This window comes from Carettochelys insculpta, chromosome 2 (genome assembly GCF_033958435.1).
Source record: "Carettochelys insculpta isolate YL-2023 chromosome 2, ASM3395843v1, whole genome shotgun sequence".
Taxonomy (NCBI): Eukaryota; Metazoa; Chordata; order Testudines; family Carettochelyidae; genus Carettochelys; species Carettochelys insculpta.
Window position 1 is genome coordinate 193,027,325 of NC_134138.1, and position 14,906 is coordinate 193,042,230.

The 14,906-nt window shown below is 44.7% G+C and overlaps 1 protein-coding gene across 2 annotated transcripts in view; it reads left to right on the top strand.

Moving 5' to 3' along the window:
• The first annotated feature begins 5,831 nt into the window (after positions 1-5,831).
• The window catches only part of SUSD5 (sushi domain containing 5), a 69,092-nt gene continuing 60,017 nt past the window's right edge, over positions 5,832-14,906 (top strand). For both annotated transcript variants that reach the window (XM_074988209.1, XM_074988210.1), the window contains exon 1: positions 5,832-6,306. In XM_074988209.1, the coding sequence (XP_074844310.1) occupies positions 6,213-6,306 (94 nt within the window). In that variant the 5' untranslated portion in view covers positions 5,832-6,212. The remainder of the gene's footprint in view (positions 6,307-14,906) is intronic.

Below are 14,906 nucleotides of genomic sequence, written 5' to 3' on the forward strand. Positions count from 1 at the left end.
TGAAAGGAGAGCGACATAGTCAGCAAAATCCATATCCACCAGCTGTTTGAAGAGTGTTCACTGAGTGCCCTGTTGATGGCCATCTGTCATCCCTGCTCATAAGCCAGTCCACTGTGATCAAGAACGGGAAAGGTGACAGTAGATGGCATTGTCACACTCCTGAGAGTATCCTGAAGGATTCTGTCAAGACATGCTTGTAAACAACTTGGCATGTCGAGAGCTCATACACTGAATGGATCAGGTAAATAATTTTGGATGGGACACCACAGTGTTGCAGCAGTTTCTACGAAGTGTCTCTATCAATGCTATCAAAGGCTTTTTTGAGGTCTATGAAGTTTATTTACAGTGTGGAGTTCCACTCAAGCGACTGTTCTATGATCACTCTGTCAGTTGCTGTTTGGTCAGTACAAGATCTCTTGCTTCAGAAGATGGCCTGTTCTTCTTCCCTGAGTTGTCTGCCAAATTCTGTCTTCATTCTCTCCAAGGGAAACCTACTGAACACTTTTCCTGCAATAGATAGTAACGTGATACCCCTCCAGTTCTTGCATTCCTTCACGTTGCCTTTCTTTGGAAGCTTGATAAGATAACCAGTTTCCAGTCTTGTGGGATCTCCTCAGTGTCCCAAATTTTCCCAAAGAGATTATACATTATGTTGTCTGAGATCTCACTGCCTGTCTTGATTGCTTCTACAGGGATCATGTCTGGACCAGATGCTTTTCTATTTTTCTGATAGGTAATGGCTTTTCTGATTTCTTGTTTAGGTAGCTCTGATGCTGGTAATTTGCAGAGGTATATTTGCAGGTGGTAACTCCGGAGGTTCCATGTGGGCAGGGTGGTTCAGTAGCTCTTCAGAGTGTTCCTTCCATCTACTGAGATGCTCACTTGGGTTTGTTAGTACACGCCCAACCTTATCCTGTACTGACTGGTCGACTGTATGCCTGGCTCCCATTCTTCCACTCTAATTACTAAACACTCCTGTTTTCTCAGAACTTCTCACAGATGATCGAGTCTCGCCATCCAGTGACTAGAATATTTAAAAGACACTTATTTTCAAAGGCATTAATTTGCTAGGTAACATTTTAATAGTTCCCCCCACCCCCAATTTTACTACTCTATGTTAGGACTGAGATTATATTCCAGTGGAAAATTCTGTTTTGTTTTGGTACTGTGTATCTTTAATTTCCACATTTTGTTGAGTTTAGTGAATGCTGGGAATGCCTTTCCTATCCTTGAGGTCACTTCTTTTTTGAAGTCTCCATTGACTAATACAGCAGTGACCAACTAAATGAATGGTTTCAACCTGGTTGGTGTTTTTGCTTTGTAACATGGTGTTAACTGCTTTACTTTCTGGGTTTCAAGGGTGTTTGTTTTATCATGACTGATTTTGAGCTGTACTTATCCCACCATTTTTTCCTAAGGTATCTGCAGGTTTTGGGGGTTGTTACTCAATAGTATAGTATCATCAGAAAAATCTAGCTCTTCTAGACATTTGCCACCTACCCATGCTAGGCTAGCCTTTGTATCACTAATACGTTTCTTCATTAGCTAGTCTGTGGATTTAAATCTAACTCACTGATGGGCAACCTAGGCTAGTGAGTAGGCCATATGAGTGGCCCTCCTTAATCTCAGTGGGCCACAAGATTGTCATGGGCCACAAGATTATCATAACCAAGATGGTCTTCTGGGATAGGTTTAGTAACTGTGTTTGCGTACCTAGAATTTGTCGGGTGTGCCAATTGAATGGTAGAGGCCCTTTCATTGGAGGCAGACACAGCACGCTGCTTTCAGTCGGTGCTGTGTACAATCAGCATGTGCCTTACTTTGCATGCCCTGGCTTTACCTGCATGTCATGTTAGTGACACCAGTAGGAATAAAATTACATGGATGGAACCCAGCAGAATCTGGCAACTCTGTATGTGGGCAACGGTAAACAAAATATTTTGTGGGCCCCACATAGGATCCTGACGGGCCTCATGTGGCCCTTGGGCTGCAGATTCCCTGCCCCCCACCCACTGGGCTAACTGATTTATAGTACTTAGATGCAATATCTTTCCTCATGTCATTACACTGACCAATTTTTAAATCAGTGTAAAACTACCAGAAGCTTTATAATCATGTGGGCTCCAGTAACAGCTTCCAACAAAGTTCTTCAGATATGTATTGTCTTCCACACAGAAGCTGAAGTCTCTTAAAACCCACTGCTGCTAGGTGATGGGTGAGACTGATGTGGCATGCATTCATGTCTTTCTGCGTGGTGAAAGCCAATGAGAGGGCAGTCTGATGTAGCTGGTCCTGCTGGAAACTAACTGCTACATGTACATATATGTGGTCTGATTCTCCACTAACTTGAACCTTGTGCAGTCATTTACACGTGCAAAGGTCAGTGGGAAATGAGTGTAAAAACACAACTCTTCTGGTTTGGTAGAATTTTATACCCAGTTTGCACATACGTAACCAACTACACAAAGTTCAAGGCAATGGAAAGTAGAGCAGATGTGTGGCCCTTTCTTTAAAAAGTCTCAAAAAAGCAGTCCTGTAGTACCATAAAGACCAACAATTTTATGTATTAGATAATGAACTTTCATGGGTTAGACCCACTTCATCAGATTCTGGAACAGAAATGAGCAAACAGAGTAAATATATAGCAAGGAGGGGGAAGAAATAAGATGAAGGGAAAAAAGAGAAAAGAAAAAAGAAGGGAGGGTCACCTATCATTAAAAAGACTTCTTGTTAACTTTGGTGAATTATTGGTTACTCACTTTTCTTCCCTTTTTGGGAAAAGTTATTCAGAAGATGGTGATTGATTGAACAGCTTCAGCCCCATCTGTAAGCAATGAGATTTTCTGACATCTTTCAAATGCTCTCCTGCTATGGAGAAAGACTGTTACATGATGGATCAGCTTCTAGCTATGGAAAAAGCAAATATGTCTTTGCTACTAATGCTATATATAGGCTTCCAAAGGAGGTTGTGGACTCTTATTACAGGACGACTTTAAGAACAGGTTGTTAGAAAAAAAACATGTCAGGGATGGTCATGGTCTAGATGTACTTGGTCCTGCATCAGCCCAGGTAGGTGGACTTGACTTTTTGAGGCCCCTTTCAGACCTACACTTTGCTACTTTTAAAAAATGTTAAATTGATGAGCATCCATCAAACCTGCAGAATGGAGATGCTACTTGTTGAGTGTGCTATTTAACTTTTGACTATTCCAGAACAGTATATCCAGGCAAGCCAACAGCCTTGCCGAGTCCCTGGGCAAGGTGCCCGGGGTGGGGAGAGAGGGGCGGGCAGCTTTGAAATCCTGGAAAGGGTGGGGCCTCAGGTGGAAGGGGCAGGGGTGAGCAAGCCAGCCCTCAGTTCCATCTGGACCATTCAGTGTGCTGTCTGGAGTATAGCTACATGTAAATATACAGTGCTTAAATGATATATAAGAAAAAGGCTTTCTTATCAATAATCATGATAATAGTAAAGTAATCACGTTGAGAGTGTCCCAGTGATAAAGGGCCTTGACCGATTCTTTACCAGCAAGAAAGAAAATCATCAGGTTTTGATATCCAAAGGCTGCCCAACAAGGGGGAAAGAAGGGCTTGAAGGTACACACTCAGTCATGCCCTAGCACAATGGCTCTCTGCCTTTCCAGACTGCTGTACTCCTTTCAGGAGGTCAATTTGTCTTCCATTCTCCCCGCCACCACCATCAGTTTCACCTTATTTAAAAACTACTTGCTTACAAAATCAGACATAAAAATACAGAAGTGTCAAAGACACTATTACTGAAAATTGCTTATTTTCTCATTTTTACCAAATAATATTAAATAGATCAATTGGAATATAAATATGATACTTTTCAGTGTATAGTATATAAAATAGTTTAAATACATCGTCTGCATGAAGTTTTAGTTTGTACTGACATCATTAGTGTTTTTTATGTAGCCTGTTGTAAAACGAGGCAAATATCTAGATGAGTTGATGTACTTCTTGGAAGACTTTGGCGTACCTACAGGTGTATATGTACCACTGGTTGAGCACCACTGCCCTAATATATGTGTGCTGGAAATAATATGCCTGGACAATAAAAGAATATGCATGTGTTAGGGAATAATGAAGCCTAGCTTCTTATTTCCCCCAGATATATCTCTTTACATCATCCAGAAATAAGTCAAGGCCCTTTATCACTGGGACACTCTCCTTATTATTATCATTATTATTGATAAGAAAGCCTATTTCTTATATAGCATTTAAGCACTGTATATTTACATGTACCTATATTCCAAACAGCACATTGAATGGTCCAGGTGGAACTGAGGGCTAGCTCACTCACTCCTGTCCCTTCCACCTGAAGCCACACCCCTTCCAGGAGTTCAAAGCTTCCTCCCCTCCGCACACAAACACCTTGCCCAGGGACTCAGCAAGGCTGTTGGCTTGCCTGGATATATTGTTCTGGAATTGTCAAAAGTTCAACAGCACACTCAACAAGTAACATCTCCATTCTGCAGGTTTGATGGATGCTCATCAATTTAGCAATTTTTAAAAGTAGCAAAATCCGCTTTTGGAGGAGGGGGTTAGGAAGGAATTTTCCACTGATTTTTTTTACCCACCCCTACACTGGTGCGCTTGCTATCCTTTGACACAAAAAGATTTTAGAAGTGTAATAAAAGGTTTGTTAAAATTCTAAATACTTTAAAATAAAAAATATAGAATACAATTTAATTGCTATTTCATGCAGATATAAATTTTAATAAACTATAATTAATTAAGAAATTCCAGGCTGAGAAACTAGTCTTTGTGTGTGGGGGGGTGGTCGTATAGCTATAGATATATAATTTAAATAGTTTATGCATAAACACTGGTGTTTTAATCTCACAAAAGATGACCAACTTTCCCACACACAGTAGTTATGTGTGCATTCTGGGACCCCATTTTTTTTAAGCAAAGTACAGGCTCCCTTAGGATCAGACGGTTAACAAATAAGTTTGAATTATTTGTGTAGCTATGTGATTAGTAACAAAGAATCAAAGGAATACATTCACTGAACTCCAAAAGGTTCAGTCCCCCTTTCTATCATGCTGTACGTCAATATTTGGTACATTTAGCACACATGTGCTGGAATAAAAACATGTAATCCGATCATTACATTAAGCCAAGGATTGGGGAGGAAACCGGTGTCACTTCTGGCGACTGCCCTTCCAAGTTAGGCTTGAGGATGACTGGCAGGGAGGGTAGACGAACTCCCTTCTGTGTGTCTTCTGTGCAGCAGCGGCGGACTTGGAAGCGCTCAGTCTAAAACAGGGTCTGAAGAAGTGGGTCTGCCCCACGAATGGATGGGGGTGGGCCTCGCTTACTGTGGCTCGACGTTTCTAGCCGGCCGCCTGCCTAGCTAGGCGAAGATCAGCCAGCGCGAGCCCGCCGCCAGGGGGACGTGGAGAAGGGCATTGCCGAGCGCTGCTCGCTCCCCACAGCAACCCCGAGCTTGTTAGTTCACCAAGGGCCCCTGGCCCTGGCCCTGGCCCCGGCCGCCCCCTCCCCCGGGGAGCTCGCTGGAGGCCCGGGTGGGCACATGGCCGAGCGCGGGGCCGGCAGGGTCAGAGGGCTGCGAGCCCCGCCACGGACCGCCCTCCCCCGCACGCCGGTGCAGAACCCCCGGAGAGCGGGCTGGGGCTCTCCCGTCCCGGCCTGCGGCCCCACGCTAGCCACCCGCCCGCTGCCCCTGGGGCCGTCCCTGCCCCGACCTCTGCTCCGCCCTGGGTCCCCTCCCACCGACGTGCTCAGTTCCCCGCGGCGCCCCCTGGCCTGACCTGACCAGACCGCACGTGTCCCAGCCCCGGCCCGCTTCTGAGCGAAGCCCGCCGGGCCGCGGGGGGAGGGCTGAGCGCACGGTCCCCGCCCGTCTGGTCCCAGCTCCCCGGCGGGGCGAGGCCCCCCGCGACCCCCTCCCCCGCCCGCAGGGATTCCCCGCCCCGCGCGGACCCGGACCCGCGGGGATGTGCTGACGGAGCCGTGCGGCTGCGAACGCCGCTGCTCCACGTACCCTGCCCCTCAGCGCCGGGCCCCGCACCCGCTTCCCCGCCCCCGCCGGCCGGGCACCCCTCTGGGGCTCCTCTCGCTCCCCCCACCGACCCCCCGGCGCCGGGGCACAGGGCGCCTGGACGCCCGGCGCCAAGAGCCCCCCCGCCGCAGCCCGCCTGCCGCGGCTGGCCACGGACTCGCGCGGCCATGGCTCGGGGCTCCGCCGGCGCGGCGCGCAGCGTGCTCCAGTCCGTGGGCTCGCTCTGGGCGCTGCTGCAGCTCGCCTGCGTCCGGGCAGACGGTGAGTTCCCCCGTCGCGGGGGGCGAGTCCGACCCTGACCCCGACAAACAACCCCCACCCCGCCCGGAAATCCGCGCCTCCCTCGCGGGGCAGGGACCTCCGCGCCCCACTTGCCTGCGCCCCCGGGGCTCACAGGGGACGCATCGCAGCTCCTCAGCCTGAGGGCGGTGTGCGAGAACCGCGTGAGACGCCAGGGGGCTTGTCCCGGGGAGATAATAACGACAGAACCGGCTCAGGCGCGTCTCCCCTAGTCCCTTACACTCCCTCCCCGCCTCGGCCGGAGCTGTCACCTCCCCGGGACGGGTCCCTCTGGCGGGGAAGCGTCAGGGACCTGAAAACCAGGAAGGCGGACGGCAAAGATGTTGCCCTGCAATGTCTCCTCTCCGGTCCGACTGCAGGCGCGCGAGGCATCTGCCAGCGGGAGGGTAGACGTCTGCTTTCCCTGCGAGGGGATTTCAATGGCACATGAAGTTGGCTGAAAGCGCCAGGGTGTTGCTAGCTCCCCTGAGAAGGTCCCTTCTGCTCGCTGACAGTACTCTGACTGCCCTGCATGCTTTTCCTGCGCAGGAGCCTGGGCCTTTTTCAGTAAAGATGATCAAACTGCCTTTAGACTAACCTGATTTCTTTTCAAAATAACCCGGCTGTTTTCCTGAGCCCTGCTGAATGGTCACTCTTGTTTCCTCATAGTCACAGCTGGGGTAGAGTTATGCCCCATTTCAGTTATTTTGAGTACACTAAATTCATACCGTTGGTACTTTAACAAAATGATTTTTTCCATGATGAGCTTTCCTGGGACAGACCCACTTCATCAGATCAGTCTCATTTCCAATACTGATATTTATAAGTACAGAGAACCAAAAAGAAAATTGCATGATTTGTACTTGATTTGTAAGTTTTTATTGCAGTCAGTTTTATTGCAATTTTTTTTTGGTCCTCTGTACTTATAAATGTCAGTCTGTGTTGGAAATGAGATTGATCTGATGAAGTGGGTCTGTTACCGAATAAGTCATTTTGTTAGTCTTTAAAGTGCTATATTTCTGCTGTTTTGTTTTGTTGTAGTAGAGACTTAACACAGCTACCTCTCTGTTACTATTCGTACCGTTGATGTTTGTTGTGTGATTACCAGAGGAAGGTAAGACAAACATTGCTGGATCACAAGAATGTTGTCATTTCCAAGAATATTTCTTCTCAGTCTTTTTGTCTTCTATTTTCATTTATTTCATTCGATAAATGAAATAAAAGAGGGAAGAAAAAATGGAGATAAACTTCCCTTGCATGTGTATGTTTATTGCATAGCATGTTTAATAAACATTTATACAGCAAAATCCACTGCCATGAGTTTGGAGGCAAATGAAATTGAATTAAAAATGAAGAGGAATAAAGGGTTACAGCCTTTCAAAGTACCACAGTGTGCAAAACTGCAATTAAGGTTTTAGTGAAGGATCCTCTTATAACTAAAATGCTTTGTGGGGAGAAAAAAAACCCACTTCATTATACTTGGAAACAGGGAGCTAGAGAAAGGAATAATTATTTTCCTTGATCAAGAAAGCTTTTCCTTAAGTATCATTGAGAGCTAGTCCTGGCTTTTGGTTCCTAACTGACATCCTCTGGGATAGTTGAGAGAAAAGGTAGGTGACATAATGTCTTGTATTGGACCCAGTTTTGCTAGTGAGAGAGACATGGATTTGGAACTTTTACCCATCGGAAAAATGTTGATCAGTATTTCAGTGACCATTTATAAAGGCTTACTTAAGGGAGTTTGCTACAATTTAATGGGTGTTCAGTAGTTTGTTACATTCATCTTACACATGAATAGACAGGTATGGTAAAATAATTGGAAGAATTAACAATTTCCGGAGAAAAGGCATCAAGCACAAGATAAGTGCAGAGCATTATTGTAAAATGATAAATAGTCTCCATTTGTACTTAACTTCTTCTAGATGTCATTCTGTAAAACTTTTTGGTTCGTTATTATCTTAGCTATTCAATGTGTTTTCTTTTTTGTATCATGTTTTAAGCCAACTCCTGTAATGCAAGATATTTGGTTTTATTTTGCATCCACACAAGAGAAATTGCTTTATGTGAAATTATGTCACTATGTTGAACAGCCAGCTTTAAATCAATTTGAGGGTATAAAACAGGAACAATATTTCCTTTCATAATAGATTGCGAACTGGTCTGAACAGGAAACCATCTTCTCATTTGTGAAAATTATAAATGAGAATTTATTTTTATGGACAATTCCTGCTCTGTGAAGTCTGCAGATGTGAGCCGCAAAATGAAAGGGAACAATTCTGGATAATATATATATATATATTTTAACAAAAAATAATAATGTTTTGCAAACTGCTGAAGGGATTTAGAGTGCTCTTTGTAAAAGCTCATGAAACCAAGACTGGCCTCTATAACAGGCAAACCTCAGAAATTAGTTACAATGTATTTCCATAAGGGAGACTCTGGTCTTATTCTCGGATGTGAAAATAAATGACCTAGTATAATACATAATGCAAGTGGAACTCATACGGGCCTGGTGGAAGTGTAAAGCCTGGAGCTTTACTTGATTTGTTTGGGCTAATACTTCTCCACAACATGAAGATGTAGGTAGAAACTAGAATAAAATATAGTTTAATATTGCTTTAACTTTTATAAGTTAAATATGTCTGCTAATGGCATCTGGTCTGAAGTCAGCCACATAGAAGCTTCACCAAGAGCATGTTTCTCTTATTTACGCTGGTGGAAATCGGGAGTATTTTAACTCCATTAGAGCCGGTGGAGCTTTATAGAGCAAAACAAAGGTAAATAGAGAATTAAGCCCTAAAGCTGCTCATCCAGGACAATCATACATAATTACAGATTTGTACATGGAGGGAGGGAATGCATACAACTCCTTGCATGTCAAAATTAACTTTCACCCTCACCCTTCTAAAGATGAAGATTCTAGTTATTTTATTATAGTCACGACTGGCCTCAGCTATACCCGTATAAATGTGGAGTACCTGGAGTTTGCATGTACATTTGGAGGATGCCTTTTTTGTTTAAAAAAAAAAAGAGGAGCCAATACTCATCTGGCTCTCTGCACCCTTTCTCTACCCTCCAGCCAATCCTGCGTCTGGGGCTGACGAGGTGCTGGTACTCAGTACCAAGTACTGGCACAAAAAAAGCACTGCATTTGGGTTAAGTGAATCAAGCCGTGGGAAAGCTGTATAAGAATTAACCCTTTTACTCTCTGTTTTACATTTTTCACAGCTGCCAAAATGTCCATATGTACCAACAGTAGTTTCCCATAGAACGTTTGGTCAGATGAACAAAAAGTTGTAACAGTGTGACAGTAATTAAGCAAGATGATTAATATAATATTGAAGTGAACACTGGTAGTTTATCTGTGGCTAAAGCTTGCAAAATTGCTCCAGCAAGAAGCAATTTTATTTTTTAAGTTTTGTGTTACACGCAAAACACAAAAACTCTCTACTAATTGAGTCAGTAAAAGATTGTCAAATCTATCCCAGGAATTCTGACTCCATAAAGTTAGCCACAATTAGACACTAGCCTGCGCCACAAAATTCTGACCTCAAACCTAGCTAATGTTTCTAAAATTAGGCTGTTGTGGGACTCAAATATGGGGGTTTGGTTAATTTTTCAAATATATTGGAGAGTATTCCCATCTTATTATGCACTTACAAAACTGCAATTAATGTTCATACACACAAACACAGGGTGCAGGCAAGACTCCACTATGCCAAATGTGAGATGTCTTCTTATGGGGGTTAAAAAAAAAGTCAGAGGAATTCGTGGACAAATGGAAAACTGATATGTTTAAAAGAAAAGGGGGAAAGTCATAAACAGCAATTTTCTGTACTGGAAAAGGATTAAGAAAGGCTCCCAGTTCCTTCTCAAGCACTTAGTTCACGTTGCTTTTATCTATTCAGCTGGAAGGCAAAATATATAAAAAAAATGAATGGGAATTTTCCTTTATTCTATTCTAGATGCTTTGGTGGTCTCTTTTGGCCTCAAAATCTATGACTCTATTTTTGGTTTATTATCTTCAGGCATTTGTGCATGAGCAGCAGGTGCAAGCAATTCAGATTTCTATTTACATAGCACAGAAAATAAGTTTGTCAGCTGCATCAATAAATAAAACTCCAGTCCTTATTCTGGTAAAAGAGAAGGTAACATTGAATTTACCTGAGTAGGAAGTGTGGAGGTGGCCTTGCACTTTCATATTTGTCTGATTATGCAGTGTTTTGCATAATGTTGTGCAAGCACAGTGTTTTAATCAGCTGAATTAAATATGAAGCAGTCATTCCTTTTAGATCCTTCCAGAAATAAACTCTCTGTTCACAAACAAGCACAGCTGATCATGACTAAAATCTCTCTGTCTGTAACTGATCATTTCACCCTTGCTCTTACAGCCAAGGCCATTGTGCTCTCTAACTATAGGGTACATCTACACTTAAGGAGATCAGCTCAGTTGAGATTGATCTTCCAGGGTTCGATTTTGCATGTCAAGTGCGAATGTAAGAAATCCAGCTATCAGGAGTCAACAGTCAACCTACTTACCCACCACTCCACTACCTCTTCCTCCCCTCTTGTTATGGGTCAGTTAGGAATCAATCTGGAGTGGATATCTCGACAGAGGGGTTTGGTGTGATCCAAGTAGCCAAGGCAATCAATTCCCTTCTGCTAAGAGGGACAGTGACTCTGGGAAATTTGCAGAGCATAGTGAATGGTGGCTTTGCTTTGAAAGGGGTTCCCTAACTGTGGTGGGGTAATAAATGGAATGCATATCCCTATCATAGTACCTAATCACCTTTGCAGAGAGTATCTAAACCACAAGGGGTACTTCTACATGGTGTTGTAGGTGCTGATGGATCACAAGGGCCGTTTTACTGATACCAACATGGGATGGTAGAAAAGGTTTAATGATGTGTACATCTTTAGGAGCTCTGGTCTCTTCTGCTACTGTATTTTTATTATCATTCCTTGAAACAATACTCTAACATGACAGCACTTCAAATGAAGTAGACACATTGGAAATGCTTACTGTCTTGCTAGTTAAATACCAGAGGATTAATGCTTATTCATTTAATTTCATTTTAAATAAGAAAGCAAATAAAACCAGTAACACACATTACAAACTAGACAGATAGCCATACTGTTCTTAAAAACTTTAGAAAAACTGTGCACAGAGCCGGTCCTCGGGGCAGGTGAGCCAGTCCAACGCCCGGGGCTGCCAATTTCAAGGGGCCACGGAAGTGGACAAGCCTATGTGGAGATGGAGCCAGTGGGTGCTTGCTGCTTGCCACCTGGGAACCGGGGAGGGGCAGGGCTGCAGCCAAGTGGCCCAGTGGCCAGTGTGCACTGCAGGCAGCCGGGGGTTTGGCAGGGCCCAGGGGGATGACGCAGCAGCCAGGAGGGCGCACCTGTCCCGCCTCTGCTCAGCATCCCTTCTCCCTGCCACCTGGCGGCCCCCATTTGCCCAGGGCTGCCAGTTAGTTAGGACTGGCCCTGACTGTACAGGTCAATCTGGTATTGTAGAGGATTTAGCTGGAGTTTACCCATGCGGGGTTGGGGGAAGGGCACAACACCTCACTATGATCAGTCTCTGAGGCAGCCCTCATTGAGAGTAAGACTGCATGTTCCTGGCTCTCTTCCCCTCAGCAGGGTCAGAGCAAACAAGTAGTAGCGCTAGCTCAAGGCAGAGCAGACAAGCAGCCAGTAAGTACAAACCTGTCCTGGCTCGGGGCCGGGCAGTAGTCAGTGCAGGGTTCTGCTCCTTTCAGCAGGGCCGAGCAAACTAGGAGTCCAGTGCGGGCCCGGAGATGGGGAGACTGCCACCCTGCAAGAGGTGGCAGGGGACACAGGCCCAACCATTCCACTGCGCCCCATCCCATGGCTCTAAGAGCAGCCGTCACTAGCTGCTGGTCAGTGGGGATCCAGACTGCAACACACTGATATCAGCTGCCGCCCCACTAGGGTCAGCTACTCACATGCTCCTTCCTATCTCCCTTTCGGTAGATACCTGGGTACATGTCAGGTCATCGGGGATCTCGGGCACATCTGTGTCCTCCAGATCATGGGTAAGCAGCAGGTCAAGAAGCTCCTCCATGGTCTGGTTGGGACTGTTCTCTAGGTCCAGCTCGGCCCATTGGGCTCCCCCTCTCAGGAGCTGGGCATGAGGCAGACGCCTTCCTTCCTGATGCTGCCCCCCCTGAACGAACTCAGAGCCCCAACTCTTGTACTTCCTGTCATGAGTGTTAGTTTCTGAGGGGTGGGGCAAGGGTGCTCTGGCTCTGCCCCCCGCCCCCAGGTTTCAGGACGCACTCTTCTGCTTCTGGGGTGGGAGAGAGCCACAAAACCTCACTGCAGGTATCCAGGTCCATCTTTTTTTATTTGTAACCCATCTAACCAAAACTTCCTAGTATCTTTCCCCTCAGCATAATGGCTCAGTCCCATGTTCCTCTAGTCTCAGATCTATTTATCCAAATATTTTGGACAGCCACAAGACCTCATAAACAGGACTGTACTACATTTTTAAGAAACAGCTAAATAGGTTGTCTTGAGCATTTTCAATAAAGCCTTATTGAAGAGCACTTGATTTGCCATAATTACCGGCAAACTAATACATACAAGAAAGGAAAGTTGTCCCTTAGCTCTTTGTCTTGGTTGGCTGGAAAATAAAACAAGCTTTGCTTCAATCCTCCAAAGCTGCAATTGATATGGACTGCTGGTAAAAAAAATAATGATGAGCTGTGCTGCCTCCGATTACATCTGACGGAGTTTAATTACTGACCAGTTTAGTTTTTTCTTATGTTCTTTTAATTAAAATGTTTGTGGATAGCTCAACAATTTCTCATGGCAGGAATTATGATCCTCTTGATTGCTCTTATTGTCCAATGCTTGGATTAAAATCTCTGCTGTTGATGGAAGGTGGTGGCCCACATATCTAGAAATTATTTCCTCCGGCTGTCTGTTAAAGCCAAAACGTAGTTAGATCAGATGGGCAGAGAGCAGGTAATCTGTTTGCTAAAGGCAGAGGTACTTGGGGATGGTGATGGACCTGGCATACAGTCTGGGAGGGATCACCTGAATGATTCTTGGTCAGGTGTAGTCAGGGCCCATGTGTTCTGGGATGTGGGAATTTGCTACATAATTGCGATAGAATAGTGCAGCAGAATCTAAGCCTTTAGTTAAATGAAATTTTACTTATAATAAGAAGCCCTTCCAGACATAAACTGTTGTAAATCTAATATCGTACTGTCTACCTGGATCTTCAGACATCCAAAACCAAATGCTCCGAGACTTGCATTGACTCTCTGGGGTGTTTGAAAACCTAATAATGATAATGAAAATGTCAACATTCTTAATTATTTTTCATCTCATTTTTTGGGGAATCATCTAGCAGATATTCTTACTTGACAAATCAGTCATGTCCGAAGCAATGTTCCCTCTATTTTTCTCCATCTATGTACAGAATAAATTTTGTTCTGTGCACCAAGGCTTGTATGGATGTGCACCACCAGTAGACACACATACTGCTGGTGGGGGCACTGTGGCTACTCTGCTAATCAGCTGGATAGTACACGACTCTCTGGTGTCCACACAAGCACACAGCTTACAGAGAACACTGGTCCCAAGCTGTCTTTGATGTAGGGTTGACAGGTGTCTAGTTTGCAACCAAGTACCTCGTTGCAAAAGGGTTTTGAAAATGAAAGAGTGAGTGAGGGTGGGGGAGGGTAAATAATTGAGGGAGGGGGATGGAGTGAGCTGGGCAGGGCCTTGGAGAATGGATGCAGCAAGGATGTTCGGTTTTGTTTGATGAGAAAGTTGGCAACTAACATGAAATCCTAACTGCCTTCTGCCCAACTGCCAGAACCTCCAGCCTGTACCCTGAAAATGTCCACAATGCAACTGTGCTTTGTAAGAACAAAAAACATGCAGGGCACTGACAATTTAAGGGCAGAGTAAAATGAACTGAGTTTAAAATAAAAACAAACAACATAAGGAATAATTCAATCAAATCTTACACTTTTTAAAAATGTACTTGAAAATCCTTCATGATTTCTAGTCTGCAGCTCCAGTGTGATAGCAAAGCTAGGGAGATTTGCAGCACAATTTAGGTCCAGATTGTTGCAAAGTATATGAAACCTTGCCTTTCATATGAGAAACTGGGAACTAATCTGTTGTTGGCAAGGAAGAACGAGTTTCACTGCTTGCTTTTTAAACTGGTATTTAGTATTTTATACATTTGATATTTTTAATGAATAAAGTGCAAGGCATCCAGATTCTTTGTAATGGTTTTCATTACCAGCTCCTATGGAATAGGGAGTAATAACCGAAAAACAGGCTTGTCTATACTAGGGAGGTAAGTCGATTGCAGATACGCAAGTCTAGCTATGGCAGTTATGTAACTAGAGTTGACCCATCTGCAGTAGATTTACCTGGCCGTCTACACAGAGGGAGCTCAATGGGAGAAACTCTCCTGTCGACCTCCCTTACTCTTCACAAATATTGAGGAGTACAGGTGTCGACCGCCAGCCCCAGACAGAGACATGCGGAATCAAATTACCAGGCTCATGCAATTGAACTCCGGAAGATCGACC